This window comes from Micromesistius poutassou (assembly GCF_964030765.1).
Source record: "Micromesistius poutassou genome assembly, chromosome: 15".
NCBI classification, from domain to species: domain Eukaryota; kingdom Metazoa; phylum Chordata; class Actinopteri; order Gadiformes; family Gadidae; genus Micromesistius; species Micromesistius poutassou.
Genome location: NC_140285.1, coordinates 5,723,642 through 5,739,757, shown reverse-complemented (window position 1 = coordinate 5,739,757; position 16,116 = coordinate 5,723,642). Strand labels below are relative to the sequence as shown.

Here is a 16,116-nt window from a genome sequence, read left to right as displayed (position 1 = left end):
GCACACGCTCACACGCCACACTTCGTATTTCTCACGCAGGGAAATTACCAGGATAGCGCCAACCAATTTGTGCCGCTATTTAACAGTGGAACAGGTAGGAATCAAATGGGTTTCCCGTACGTAGGGTAACCAGATGTCCTCTTTTGCCCAGACATGCCCTCTTTTTGAGACACTTTAAAAAAAAATGTGTGGTGGAATTTCAAAATCGTCCGGAATTTTATTAAAGCCTCATACATGTTCACATTGAATTTGCGTTGTGTTTCTCTGGGTCGTTCACAAACTAGCTTGTATGTGTTTGTATTATAATTGTTGATGCCTCATTTGCATCCTTCTTAAATGTTTTGTATTGTTTTATATTTTTTTATTTTTTTATTTTTTGGACCTTCCTGTGTCTTGAATAAAGTTGATTGTGGACTGCACTTTACTAGCTGAATGTTAGCTCTCAGATAGCTCTCTGTTAGCTGACTGTTAGCTCTCTGTGGACTTTTTGTTAGCTCTATGTTAGCTGACTGTTAGCTCTCTGATAGCTCTCTGTTAGCTGACTGTAAGCTCTCAGATAGCTCTCTGTTAGAGCTTTGTTAGAGCTCTCTGTGGACTCTCTGTTAGAGCTCTGTTAGCTGACTGTTAGCTCTCTGATGGTTATCTGCTATTAAACTTGTTTAGATAAGATACAAATCCATTATCAAGTCAACCAAGACAAACCAAGCACACACACACACACACACACACACACACACACACACACACACACACACACACACACACACACACACACACACAATATTCCAATTGATGTTACACAAAATAATTCTATGAACAGAGCAGCATTGTCCAGGGCAACACACATCCACTGCTATCAGTGGCACCATCTTGTTCTTGGGTCTGGGTACTTAAAACCAGGAGCGTCTTTGTCTCGCTGCCCTTTTACTTTAAGCCCTTATTGTCCTCCTTAAAGGTTCACCAGCGTCTTGGTCTCTCTCTCAGAGCAGCTGAGGCTTATACGACGAGAGATAAAACCTCCTCACCTCCAGTGGACACTACACTCAGGACATCACACCAGGGGGCGTGCGGATTAAACACCTCCGTCATTCGGTATTTTAGATTTAATTTATTTTCTAAAGGGTGCCTTTGAGTGCCGTGCCAGACCGAAGTCAGACACAAACACAGCCTGTGATCATCACAGGCTCAGGGGCAGTTTGTGCCAGCTAGTGGCTGGCTCTCCTCTGAACTCTCTCACCCCTGTTTGCTTCACTGCGAGGCTCTGTGAAGCAAGGTTGGAAGTTTTTTAATGGCACGAAACAAAGGTTGTGATTGAGGGTTTCTGGTCAGTTTATATCTTTGCACTAGGTGACGTCACGTGGCTTATTTTGGAATTCCATTAAAAAAAATGGATGGGAGCAGTGAAGGTATTGAGGTGTTCATTAAGGGTTTGCTTGGTGGTTGGCTTTCTGCAACTAGTATTTCTGTTACTAGTTTTTCTGTCACTGGCTTGGATGTCAATAGCATCGTTGTCACTATTGTTCTTACCATTAGCTATTATGTAACTAGCATTTCTGTTACAAGCTTTTCTATTGCTGGCCTTTCACAGTATGTCACTTTATGGCATAAGTAAAATGCAATGACATTGAGCTGTTCATGTGGACCAGCTGGTACATTCTCCATCCAGGAAACCTTAGGATCAGAGGAGGAGCAGGGCTGCTGATAATGCTTGTGCTCTTTTCAGATTATATGATATTATTGACTGTCTGACCGTGACTTTAACATTAACAGTGGGTCACTGTTGCCCATAACGGAAATGTAGCATGGAAAAGTGTAAAAGACTGCTATTATTATGGTCCAGTTCAATGGGCTGGCTAATGATAGTGTCTGGTTAATAATATGTATTAGTTTATATGCGGTTGGGTCCACGGCCTACCAGTAGGTTATCCTTGAGCAGGATGCCCCAACCACTACCTGCTTCATAAAGACATGTATTGTCCTCTTGCCCCGTGTCATATGGTAGAACAATGTAGAAGTAAGAACTAACCTTTGGAGACTAGGAATTAAGTATAAATGTAACTCTTAATAGTAATTATTCTTATTTTAACAGATTAATTAACATTTATTTTAATGATAAATTGTTCATAATACATTTAGTATTCTGTCCAGCGAGGCTATAACAGGTTAAAGCTAGAACGGTTTTCCATACCCCCGCTGAGGCATCGCCCACGTGAGGTCAGCAGGAGGTCCAGGGATGTGAGGGGACCTCACAAGAGAGGGAGGGGGTTAGGTGGAGGTGGATAGGGGGGGAGTCGTGGTCCTGTACAAAAGCATCTTTCTTCTGCTGCTGCTACAGTGACTCTGAGCCCGGAAGAGCTAGGGAATGGAGGGAGGGAGGAGGGAGGAGGGGATGGAGTGATGTGGGGAGGGAGGGGGATGGAGTGATGTGGGGAGGGAGGGGGATGGATTAAGAGACGGAGGGTGAGGGAGGGAGGGAGGGAGTGGATGGAGTTATGGGGAAGGGAGGGAGGGGGATTGATTGAGGGAGGGAGGGAGGGAGGGAGGGAGGGAGGGAGGGAGGGAGGGACTGGAGTTAAGAGGAGATGGAGAGCATCAAAAGAGCACAGGGAGAGAGATTGAAAGAAGGGGAGATGTATGGAATGGGATTGAGAGGTAAAGAAAAGAGGGAAGAAAGCAAGAACGAAAGGAAGCAAGAAAAAAAAGAAAGAAAGAAAGAAAGAAAGCCAGCCGGACCTACTTCTCCTAGGGCTCATTTATATGCTGACGATGAAAACACAGAACTTCAAGAGACCAAACACTCCAGAACCACAGATCGTCAAAGCGCCGAGACACACACAAGCTCTTAACTTAGACTTTACCTTGACAGCATAAGCAATGCACCTATAGCACCAGTGACTTGACAAAAAAAAAATCGGTACATAATCTATATTAAAAAACAACCAATGGCTAAAAATTTGCATCGTCACCACTAGGTGAATCAAAACTGATGTTTACTCGTTTCTAGAACCAGTCAGCTGTTACCTTGTTCAGTAGGTCCTCATGTCTGAGCCGCGTTATTGAATATGTCCAGGGAGATGGCGCAATGCCAGCCGAGCCAGCCAGGGCTGCACGGTGTGTTAGCCTGCGCCTGCCTATCGACGCTACGTCTCAGAGCTAATCAATGACGCATGGACGTATAATGGAAACGGCAGGCAAAGTCAGCAGATATACACTGAAGCACTCTGCTCAGACACTAGCTGCCCGGGGAGACGGTGTATTCATACACACACAGACACACACACTCACGCACACCTGAGGGACAGGTTTACTACGAAGAAGCATTGGGAGGAAAACCTGCATTACTATATTAATACTATTTGTTATTCAGCAGACGCTTTCATCCAGAGAGATTTATAGGCTAGTGGATTCAGATGCATGTCATTAAGGAATAAGTAGTGGTATAGGTATCTTGCTCATATAGATGGAGACATTGGCTGCAGACATTGAACCAAGTACTTTTTGCCTGGGAGGTGAACAGCCTCATCACTATGATATCCTGCATCCTGTACTTAGTAAAAGGCAAAGTCAAACTAATTGAGTACTTTATATTGGACTATGCTCGAGTGGCAAGTGTGTATGTGTGTGCAATGTTGTGATGTTATGTTGTATGTAAGCTTATATGTTTAAACCCGACTGCTTCTATCTATAATAGGTATAAAAGGTTAAGGTGTAAAAGTGTTTAGGTTTACACACTTCTTCACTGCCAATGTCAACAACTCTGTAGACAAAATTCATCCATAATAATAATCCAGGGATAGTAATGGTCCATACGGCTAGCCTCAAACAGGCTATAATAAATCAAATCAATCATCACAAACCAGACACAAAAATGTATGCTCTAAAAATAAATTGACAAAAGAAAATAGTCGAAAAGTAGAGGGAACGGTTAAGTTAACAGTTAACAACACAATACACAATACAAAAAAAAAAACACCCTTTGTCAGGCAAGGTCTCTCCTCCCCTGAGCCTGTGCTTTTTAAGAGCCCTGGAGTGCCCAACCAGGGGCCCGTGCATTCCCTCTCCAACGGGAAGAGCTACTTAAAGACTGAAAGTAACACCATTAGTCTCTGCAGACTGTTCCACTCTTCCAGTCAGAGCTGGCTGGCGAGCAGTATGTCTATGGCTAGCATGAGACACATTCTAGCATCAAGTCCAACGTTAGCATAAGACATACACTAGTGGTACGGAGATAGCAGGAGATATACGCTAGCGGTATGTCCACACCTAGCACTGGCTGCGTCTCAATTCAGGAGCTGCATCCTTCGAAGGATCCACCGGGTGGATCCTTCACAGCCCAACGTATCCCAAGATTCATTGCGCGTTGGATTTTTAACTTTATTGTCAAAGTTCAATGACATTAACGCTAGCCATATAACGTTAAACTAATTCAAGTTAAGCCAACGTCGAATTAATGAATTATGAACATATTTATCTCGTCCACTGTCCGGTTTGAACCGCAGCTGTCAGGGTTGCCAGGCGACAGGAGCGGCACGTGGCCACGCAAGGTCAAGGGCGTTAATGGTTTGTTAAGCAATCCAGAAATGCTCCGTAGGCTAGACCGTCTCATTTAACAACGCTTGTTCGGCCTTCAGTTCGGCCTTCACAGTCTACGAAGGCCACACCTTCATAGGCCGCGTCCTTCGAAGGATGCAGCCCCTGAATTGAGACACAGCCACTATGTCAACCACTATGTCAACATACACTAGCATTACGTCCACCACTAGCATTATACCTAAGCTAGCATTACCTTCACCACTAGCACTCCTCATATGCTAGCTAGGTAGGTCAGCTAGGGGACACGAAGGGAAAAAGTCTACCAGTGTAATATGGTGTTATTTTACGGGTTGATGTTATTTGTCACAATGTGGGACCTGAAGTGATAACTAAAATATAGGTCTAGCTCTAAGCATGTACCAAAATACAACAAGACCTATGCTTGTTGTATGTGTTTGCTAACGTGAAATCGAAAGAAAAAACAACAACACTGACTGGAGAAAAGGCTATAGCAAACCAGGCTGTATAACCAGGCTGTAGCAAACCAGGCTGTATAACCAGACTGTATAACCAGGCTGTATAACCAGGTTGTATAACCAGGCTGAAGGTTGAAGCACTAGCATAACTGGGCCACAATGAATTATTCATATTCTTTCAGCACAGCAGGTTAACGGTCACTGAACTGAACCCACAAACATGACTGACATGGAGCATGAGTGTAGTGACTGTAATGTACCATACGAGCGGAGCCTGAATTCTTTATTCTGCTTCATACTTGAACACTTGTATCTAGCAGCAGATTTACAGGAACAAACCACTATCATATTTAAGGCCACTGATATATGCCCACTGAATGGAGCACAAAATCGTGTTGGGCACCAGTGCTACTATTCAGGGTCCTAAGCTCTGACCTGTATGGATGATGGATGGACGTTTGGATGGATTCTTAAGTGTTTACCCTAATGTGGCCAGAGCGAAGTTATTGTATCATTGAAGCAAGACCGATGCCTTATGGCCAGCACCAGCTGGAGTTATTTAGAATTTTTCAACCAGAAATTGAAACTAGCCAACTATGCTGTGAGTGGGTGTGTGTGTTAAGGTGTTTTTGTGTGTGTTTGTTTGTGTGTGTGTGTGTGTGTGTCTCACCCTGTTAAAGCGCTTGGCCTGGAAGAGGTGTCCGTTGACACGGTAGAGCTTCCTCCATCTTCTGGCACCGCGGCGGTAGATCGACTCTGGGGAGAGAGAGAGGGAGAGAGAGAGAGAGTCAGGAGGGATGTTTGAGTTGGAGGTCAAAGGGTGATGAATGAACGACACAGCAACAAAGCATGGCTCAGGTCAAAACATTGTACACGTTCACTATATAACATTCCGTTTTCATGTTGTTCATCATACAATATTTATACAAGAGGCATCTGGCATGATTAAAGTGTGGTTAGAATGAAAAGCCCCCCGCTGATGCTACCAACCCTGATGCAATGCTAATCTTTATATTAGATATTGCGTGTATTTGTATACCCTTGTTTTCCTGATGGATAATTACAATGCTCTGATTCAAGAGTTTCCCAGTGATAGGGGTAAACACATAAACAGATTTAGTAATATCGTCCACAAAACAGATATCACAACACAGATAAAGCACTTCTCCTAACCCTCAGGCTTTTGTGGCGTAGCTTCATTAGCTTGACTTCTGTGGACATGGCTGTTCCCACGCAGCCCCCCCCCCCTCCCCCATCTGCCACACCGCCCCTGCACCCCCTGCCAGCCCCCAGCCCACAGCACCACCAGAATATAACAGTGTAAGGAAGAAGAAAGAGATATGAGGGTGTTAAAAGTGACTAAAGAACCTTTGAGAAAAATCTTTGAGTCTGTATGTCTGCCTCGCTCTCTGGCTCTCTCCCTGGCTCTCTCTTCTCTGATGTTATTATCAAAGATGAGAAAGTGGAGGAGAAGGAGGGTTAACACAGAGCTAACACTATACAAAAAGAACAGAGCTCCTATGCTAGTCTACAGGACTTTTCGCTGTCTCTCCCTCTGCCTCTCCCTCTTACTACATCCAATTCATCTCCCTAATCTTTCCAAATCGCTCTCTCTCTCTCTCTCTCTCTCTCTCTCTCTCTCTCTCTCTCTCTCTCTCTCTCTCTCTCTCTCTCTCCCACTCCCGCCCTCTCTCCCCCAGGAGATCCCTGGTCTCATTAAGACAGGGCGATACCTCTGCTTCTATTTATACTGAACACAGAGTATGACGTAAGGAGGTGGGAACACAGGCTGCCCTGTCCCCAGAACCTGTTCCCTGAAACAAGCACACAGACCACCACTCACACACACACACACATACATTAAACACACACACACACACACACACACACACACACACACACACACACACACACACAGAGAGAGAGAGACAGAGAGAGAGAGAGATTTATCTAAATTATATCTAGAAGAAATGCTATGAATGAGTATCATTTAGGCACGGTAACAGTAAACACCTTTGTATGAAAGCTGGTGATCGCCCTATGATTTCACTGCATGTGATGTTCTATCAACCATCAAAGCAATTTCGCCTTGCCCCCTCTACTTCCACCCTCACCTTGTAAGTAGGTCAACCTCACTCTGGAGGTCATGAGGAAGGCAGCTTTCTCCCAAATTCCCTCAGCTGAAGATTACACCTGCAGCACACTCAAACAATCACACACACACACACACACCCATGTGCACAGGTAGCAAAGCGAAAGTTGCCGCTGGCTGTGCGTTTGTGTTCACTACGGTTGGTTTGACCGGATTGTTGCCCTACCTGGACAGGGCATTGAACGGGCCTACAAATTATTAATCAGCCCCCCTATTTCTCTTTTCCTCCCTGTCTCTAGCTATCTCTCTATCCTTGTTGATGGGTGTACTGACATCCAGTCTCTCTCTCTCTCTCTCTCTCTCTCTCTCTCTCTCTCTCTCACTCTCACTCTCACTCTCTTTCTCTCTCTCCATCCCTGTGATCATGGTTTACCCCCCCCCCCCCTTCACTCTTCATCTTTTGCCTCTGTTGCCATGGCAGCACCAGAGCCCACCACCACACCCCAGCTTTGGTTAGTCACTGTTGCCCCACTGAGGACATTAGGATTTAACAGGTTTACCCTGGGGTGAACTTTTGTCCCACTTTATATGACACATACGCACAAACACACGTTCTCATGCAGAAACACATGCATGCACATATACACACACACACACACACACACACACACACACACACACACACACACACACACACACATAGACAAACACACCGCAAACCACCATCTAACCCCAGCCCGAAATAATCCTCTCGCTAATTCGAGCCGCTATTGTATCTTCCCAGTAATACGGTGTGGGTTTGACGAGAGAAAGCCTTTGAAGTGTCTTCCCTCTCCTCCTGTCTCCAGTGGGTTGACTGAAACACAGATGACATGCTCTGTGTCTCTATGGGCTGTCTGGTAGCTGGCAATCTACTTTATGTTCCACTAAGTTGGTATCTTTCAGTGAGATTTGGAACGATATCTGGACTGCTATCTATCGCTGTGTGTGTGTTGGTATTCCTCCCTCCTATATTTCCTGTGTGTGTGTGTGTGTTTGTGTGTGTGTGTGTGTGTGTCTTTGAGTGGGTTTACCTTCCTCCTATATTTCCTGTGTGTTAGTGTGAAAGAGTGTGTGTGTGTGAGTAGGTGGATAAACCTTGCTCCTTTATTCCCTATGTGTGTGTGTCTCTGTGTGTGTTTGTGTGTGTCGGAACGTGGTATCCTCCACAAGAAAATCATGTCTATAAGGTGGTAACTGTGATTCAACTACAGAAATTGTCCTCATTACTAGTAATGAGGTACTATTGATGCTATTGAAGGCATTTCACTTCTAGCTGTATATGTATGACGCTTCATCAAACTCACAGAACCTGAACTTGAACTTGGATTCCTGAGAAGCAGTCAGATTGGGTGGTGTTAAGGTCGACTGGGAGTGCGAAGATACGCTAATTAATTAGACGATGGTAGCAGAGGTTAGTCACTCGAGAGATGAGTCAGATGACAACATAAGTCGGGATGCAGACACTGAGGTCACCCAGGAACATGCAGGCACGTAGCAGAGCGGTCCTTCCCATAATAACCAGACTACTGATGTCAAACCACTAATGAACAAAATAAAGTTATCATTGACTCATTCAATGATCCCAACGTTGAATCAATAAAGACTCAATGGCGGTTCCGCCTTAACACCGAATATATCAAATATTGTTTTGCACCAGGATGGCCCTGCAGCTTGGGTTTAGTATTCTCTGTGAGTGCTTGAATTCTACTGCGCTAAATCAAAAGGAATTATTCAGATTCCAAAAGGTATGTATGAGAAAAAAAATGCAGCCCCCAAAACATCTGCCAAGTTGCTAATTTGGCAGAGCTCACATTTATTAACTATGAACAACAACTTCTAATAGCTTTAGGTAGTGCTGGGCTGCTTCCCAAACATTTTGTTTAAGGATCTTGTTTGTCTTCTCAGGGTGCTTGTGATGCAGTGGGAACTGAGCCAGACATGTGATTCACCCTGGAAATATCTACTAGAAACTAGCAGATGGAAATGAGAAGCTAGGAACTAGAATCACACCCAGGGCGGCAGAAAACATTCATAAGATATCAGTTCAACAGAGAATGTCAAGGCCTCTGCTCTTGTTTCAACACCTCTTGAAACAATGTAATCGATACAGAGTCAGTAAGGAATGAAGAATAGAGTTGTCTCACTCCATCCACTTTACAGAATTCATCAACACATATCACAGCCAAGGAATCTGGATGCTGTAGATTCCTTCAGAGAGACTGTTGCCTATACATTCCCCTGATACAAACACACATGAACAAACCACGCTGAGCAGTTATGCCCGCACCCTATACAAATGGTACAGCAACACCATCAAAAACAAGTACATATACTGCATTACATCTGACATATAGTCACAGATGCTTTGAAACAAAAAGCTTACAGGTGAGAGACAACAATCAAAACACTATACAACGGAGCAACATCTGGAAGTGTCGCACAACCAACTTTCCAAAACAACAATCACTGGGACACAGAGTACGAGCAGCCATAGGAATCAGAAAATGAGTCATATAGAAATACCACACCAACTCCTGAGGCGAGCGCCAGAGTCCACAGCCCTGCCATGATGTCTGTGTTTCCCGTCCACCGATAGAAGTGCATGTGGGGACCGGATTAGTGGAGACCTACTCCTGGGTACCGCTGAGCAGAGTGTACTAGTGAGGACCGGGGATACTCCTGAAGCACAGCAGCCTTGGTGGAACTGTACTGTACTGTACACGCACACACACATACACACACACACACACACACACACACACACACACACACACACACACAGTCCACCACCGCGCCAGGGCGTTGCTCAGGAAGTCATTTCCAGACATTGTTTCTCTCTCTCTTACGCAGGAAAGCGTCAGTAAAGATTGCACGCGTTGCTATTAGCAACAATTATGACCGCCTCGCAAAACATCCTCCCACCTCTTCATTACCAGCAGATCACAACACACAACTTTTACAATACTGGCACCATGGGTATTTGGACTAAACAGAGCATAGGAATAACTTGATAAATCAATGCCATGTTACGTCCATTCTTAGTGGCATTTTTTCGTATTTATTTTATTGGAGGAAATAATCTTTCACTCTGCCAACCTCAAGGCCCATGAGAATGTAAATGTTCTGAAGCTTCGTACGACCATCGTTATAATATATTTCCTCCCAAACTCCCCCCACACTACGGATTAAAAGGCCTTTTGAGGTCAGTTTTAAAGAGTGACGAGCCGGCTTCCCCCATGTCCCAACGTGCTCGTAGCGGTGGAGAGCCGGTCATTAAAAACAGTTATATAAAGCATCGTCAACGCAGGCCTCCACTTCAAAGAGGAGAAGAGAATGGGAGATCGATGCGGCAGCCCAGAGCCATTTTGTGGCATAATTAGCCTGGTGGGGCTCCGCGCCGCACCGTAGCTCTCATCGTTAGAATGACTTTGAATTACCATGCCTCCCCTCTTGATGCGACTCATCACCATTCAGTTAGCAGGGTTTCCATCCAAAGCCACTAACCGTGAATGTGTAGATACTGGTCAGTATGGAGCAGGTGGATCTTTGGAGGATTGAAGAGGAAGGATGGCTACATGTAGATGTGTACATGCAGACATTAAGAATCAAACACAGAACCTTCAAACTGTGAGTCTAGCCAGCACATCATCCTTGCCATCAAATCAACACCAATTAATGCACACACGAATATAAACACACACACACACACACACACGCTACAGTCCCAAAACCTGACCTCATAAACACTACATTTCTCCCTGATTCCTCCAGCCCTCTTTTCCCCTTCACAGCATGTGAATACAAGACCTCATTAGCTTGTTATCAGCTAGTGGCTAGCAGCGCTGTGTTTAACACAATGACAAGTGTCCTGGATTCAAGAGCGCACGGTCGTGTGCACGTGGGTCTCCGGGGAGGGGACTAGCTTCGAAGGAGACACTGCCGATGAAATCTGTGCCAGTTTGCTCTGGCTAATGTTCTCCACGTAGCTGACGGAAACAATCTATGAGAGCCATAGCAGAGGGTAACTAGCTAGCTAAACACGGGAGTGTACCTATGTTCCCCGGGTCCTATGTTCCCCGGTCACGACAAACTTGCATGCTGACTCCTAACCCTAACCCTAACCATAACCTTAACTGTGACCGTAACCCTAACCCTAACCGTAACCCTAATGTTCATGATTCTTCCGGATTCTGCCTACAAAAAACACATTTGCTCCCCGGTCACACACAAAGCGGGGAACATAGGACCCGGGGAACATAGGGATGACCCCCTAAACACACTGAAATGTTTGCAAATGAGTCACCTCATATTGCCATGGTTGTATTTCTACTGTGTTTAGACCTACCATAACCACATATGGTGTATAAAAGTACTTATGTAAGTCGCTTTAAATAAAAGCGTCTGCTAAATACCCTGAATGTAAATGTAAATATGGTAAACCTACGCCTGATTCTAACACAATGCTGACATCAGCAATCAATAGGCTAGGCTTACCAGTGTGACATGCTTAGGGAGATAAAGGCTCCTGCGCTGCCTTTAATCAAGTGGATTAAGTCATCAGGAATGAGTTTAAACCCATTCATCCATCCCTATCTGGATGCTCCGGTTAGATACAGAAAGACACACATTCTGACATAATGGAGGTCTTCAGGAGAGCGTCCTCAGTCCTCAGCACTGTCAGCATATCTCTTTTCACTGGATCAGTAGTTTGTGTATCTCTTGGTGTGCGTTTGTCTGTTTGTTTGTTTGTTTGTTTGTTTGTGTGTGTGTGTGTTGGTGTGCGGCTTCAGAAGAAATACGCTCCTTCAACAGTGATCTTAAAACAACAAACACTGCAGAGTGCACAGTCCTTGACAGTCTATCTATCTCTCTATCTATCTATTTATCTCTCTATCTATCTCTCTATCTATTTATCTCTCTATCTCTCGCTCTATCTTTCTATCAATCCATCTATGCATTCATCCATCTACCCATGCATCTATTCACCCATCCATCCAACATATGTTTCCATACCATACAAGTAATGCTCTGCAAAAGCCCCACACTAGCGAGCTTACATCCCAAATGAGCATGTTCTCCATGCTAAACAAAGGCTGCGCCAGCATCTTTTTGTTATTGAACACTAGTGTGCGAAACTAGCCTCTTCCCAGGAGCAACCTGTAACGTTCCGTCTGTCCCAAGCCCGGCAGACCTTCAAAGCACTTGCTGAGCCCTAGCCATACATTAGCTAGCTAGTTAACTGCTAACCTTCCTCAGAAGCTTTGAATCAGAGTCATGGTTCCATGTATAATATATGCACGGCAGGGCCAGAGGGGACGAGCCGGCTGGTGGTGTATCAGCACGTCTGATGGAGCAGGGTTGGGAGTTTTCTGCAGATGTCGCGGCGCTGCGCAGTGTTTTAAAATAGGTTGCAGAAACCCCCCCCTCATCGCTGGTCCCCACGGTAACCAACGCTGCAGGCCGTCTGTCACCACTGACAGGAACCAGCTTAGGGTGTGTGTGTGTGTGTGTGTGTGTGACTAAGCCGGATGTTTAATTTAAATTAAGGGTGGTCATGGCAAGGATCATAACAAATTAACTCTGCTTAGTGTAAGATAAAGCGTAAACAGTAAAATAAATGACTGAGGCTGCCTACTTGGTGAAACAAGGCATAAATATTGTCTTGTTAAATTACCTGACTTTATAGGAGCTTCAAGTAAACATGTATGTCCAAGGCTATATTCAGTCTTATATTTAGACCAGCCTTAAATTAGCAGTCCAGTAAATGTCCTCTTACAAACCAAGAAGGACACGCTTGACAGGACAGTTCTCGCAGGGCTCACATGAGACATTTTTACTACCCATCACACGAGTTACCTCACAAAATGGCAAATGGGCAGGCCAGAGAGCCACTGCTACAGAATAGGACCAGACCAGAACCCCCGGGGCTGCTCATATAATAAGGTCAGAAGTAGATATAGAGCGGGTTTGACCGGCGACAAGGGAACAGAAAGGTCTGGTGCCTGACGAGAGAGTTGACGGAGTACTGAACACTGCTCTGAGCAACTTAGTTCTGTCTTCAGCGAGAAAATCAATTGTTACTATCTGTCCCCAAAACCACCAACCCACCCACAGCTCAAGGCTTTAGACCGATCACCCTGACATCCCTGCTTGTTCAATCTCTTCAACAAAGGATCAAAACACACATAGTGATACATCCAAAACCTTCTTGATCCGCTTCAGTGCACTTATCGACCTGACAGAAGAAAACAGACGATGCCATCTATGCACTTTCAAACCTTATTTATGTGAATTTGGATGGTAGCTGAACCCATGCCCAAATCATTTTCTCAGGCTTCTCCTCTGCCCTCAATGCAATCAGCCCTTTCATCCTTGCAGGGAGACTAAAAGCTGATTTCAGAATATACGCAGTGTTTATAGCCTGGATGACAAACTTTTTGACCTGAAGATCCCAGCAAGTTCGGCTTGGTGACACTCGATCAGATACAAGCACCTTATCGGTCAGATACACACGCAGCTCCGGTCAGATACACAGATGATACAGCCCTGGTCTGCCTATCGGAAGGTGACAAAAATGACCATTGTCCCGGTTCTACAGGCCATCACAGAGTGGTGTGAGTCTCCCCAACTCATGTTAAACACATCGAAGACAATCGAGAGAAGATGGATGCACCAAGGCCCGTGGATATCTGCCACTCAAAGCACACTCTTGAAACTGTCAAAGACACAATGAATATCTAGGGTTGATCCTGAACAAGAATATGTCATAGGAGCTGTCAAAGCTGTGATGCAATCAAATAGAAAGGACAACAAAGAATCTTCTACCTCTGCAAGTTACTTTTACTTTTGAGTGGAATTATGATCATATTTTATAAATCCTCTTTGTGTGTTGACCTACCCATTTCTATACAAACAAATGAGCATGATTTTATTCTCTTATATTTTAGCTCAGATTTACTTGTACCGTGGCATTTTTATTTTTTCAGGACAACCTGTATTTCATGTTTAAGTGCTGTAATGTGTGCTTGCTGCAATAATTATTACCCATTAGGGGTAATAAAGATCTTCTGGATCAGAAAAATAAATGTGTGCACAACGGTGTGTGTAAACACACCTTTAATTGAGCTCGTAGTGAACACACATCATCCACATCCTTTCAAGCCTCAACGTTAAATCTTCGTTACTGTTTCACTCAAATATTCACATTCATTTGCTTTCAAATCTTTCCAACTGTTTTCTTGAATTCTTTCCAACTGTTTTCTTTGACATTTTTCCAACAGTTTTCTTTGAAATCTTTCCAGCCGTTTTCTTTATAACTATTACTGTTTTGACTAAATATTTAAATTTTAACTTTTATCTCCAGATGAAGTACCTTTACTTCCTACCTTTGACTAGCCCCTTGTCTCATCTTACCTTCGACTAACCACTTGTCTCCTCTTACCTTCAACTAGCCCCTTGTCTCCAGCTACCCTTGACTAACACCTTGTCTCCTCCTATTTTTGACTAACACCTTGTCTCCTGCTACCCTTGACTAACACCTTTACTTCCTACCTTCAACTGGCCCCTTGTCTCCTGCTACCCTTGACTAACACCTTGTCCCCTCCCACCTTGGAATAGCCCCTTGTCTCCTCCTACCTTTGACTCGGAGGTAGATGAGTAGGGTGAGCAGCATCCCTGCAGCTGTGCAGTGTTTCTGTTGGAAACCCCTTATGTCCTGCCTTCACATGCTGGCTGCCGAGGCTCAGCTATTTGCTGTCGGTCTTTTCTAGCGCTCTCCTCTTTCTCAAACGCTGCCTCACTCTCTCCTCCTCCTCCGTCAAACCCGCTCTGCCCTGTCCCTCTCTCTATCCTGTTATCCCACCCTCTAGCTCTCCCCCCCTTTCTCACTCTCTCACTCTCTCTCTCTCTCTCTCTGCCGCTTTCTCACTCACTCATCAATCTTGACATATCCGGCCTCAGATATATTCAATTACCTCTCTCTCTCTCTTTCTATAACTATCCATCTCCCACTCTCTCTCCATCAATCAATCCATCCATCCATCTCTCTAGCCATCCATCTATCTTCTGTATCTCCCGCTCTCTGTTTCTCTCTCTAGCTCTCTCACGAACACACACACACACACACACACACACACACACACACACACACACACAGACACACACACACACACACACACACACACACACACACACACACAGTATTCCAAAATAAGGATGCTGTACAGACTACTACTTTCATGCTATAATCACATTATCCTGTATAATGCAATCTGACCATCTTTGTTTTGTAATTATATTATAACAGATGATGCTGCCCTTGCAGTCACATGGCCGCAGGAACTATACAAATCATTTAAAAATACTACATAGAAGAAAAAAAACACACATTGAAACTTACCCGTTGTGCCTCCCATCCATCCAAAAAACATCACAACAATCTCTTGTTAAAGAAGAAAGCAATCATGATAATTCCACAGTGTGTCTGAGGTAGGAGTGTGTCAGTAGTTAGTGCTACCAGTCGATAAACAACACCGTACGAGCACACTAGTATATTTGCCACTCCGCTCCGTTGTAGGCCTATTGGAGTGGCGTCAGAGAGCTCAAGGGTTGACGTTCGGAAAGCTGCAATTACACCGCATATCCGTTAGATGGCGCAGTTATACATGAATACACTGACAGCATCAGCTGCATACAAAACATTTCGCTTGATTTAGACCGTGTTGACTATTTTTAGTATGTGGGCTGGGCTTCGATTTGAAGGAACCGAAGGTGTGTCGAAGTAATCCTACTATTAATAATAATAATAATGATAATAATAATACATATATATATATTTATACAGATTTTGAGTAAGATATATACAGGCATTATATTGATACAGCTACAGTTAAAGATACATGTATAGTTATATAGAGAGATATGGGTAGAACAGATATAGAGCTCATCATTATCAACACAGTATTCCAGACATAT

At 44.3% G+C, this 16,116-nt stretch overlaps 1 protein-coding gene across 1 annotated transcript in view; it reads right to left on the bottom strand.

Annotated features, from left to right (window-relative positions):
• Nucleotides 1-9,777, bottom strand: part of LOC311359507 (protein kinase C zeta type-like) — a 38,754-nt gene extending 28,977 nt beyond the window's left edge. Inside the window, exons 1-2 of the mRNA XM_084479542.1 lie at nucleotides 9,672-9,777; nucleotides 5,680-5,765 (exon numbers count right to left, since the gene is read on the bottom strand). Coding sequence (XP_084335668.1) covers nucleotides 5,680-5,765; nucleotides 9,672-9,747 — 162 coding nt within the window. The 5' untranslated portion in view covers nucleotides 9,748-9,777. The remainder of the gene's footprint in view (nucleotides 1-5,679; nucleotides 5,766-9,671) is intronic.
• Nucleotides 9,778-16,116: the final 6,339 nt, after the last annotated feature.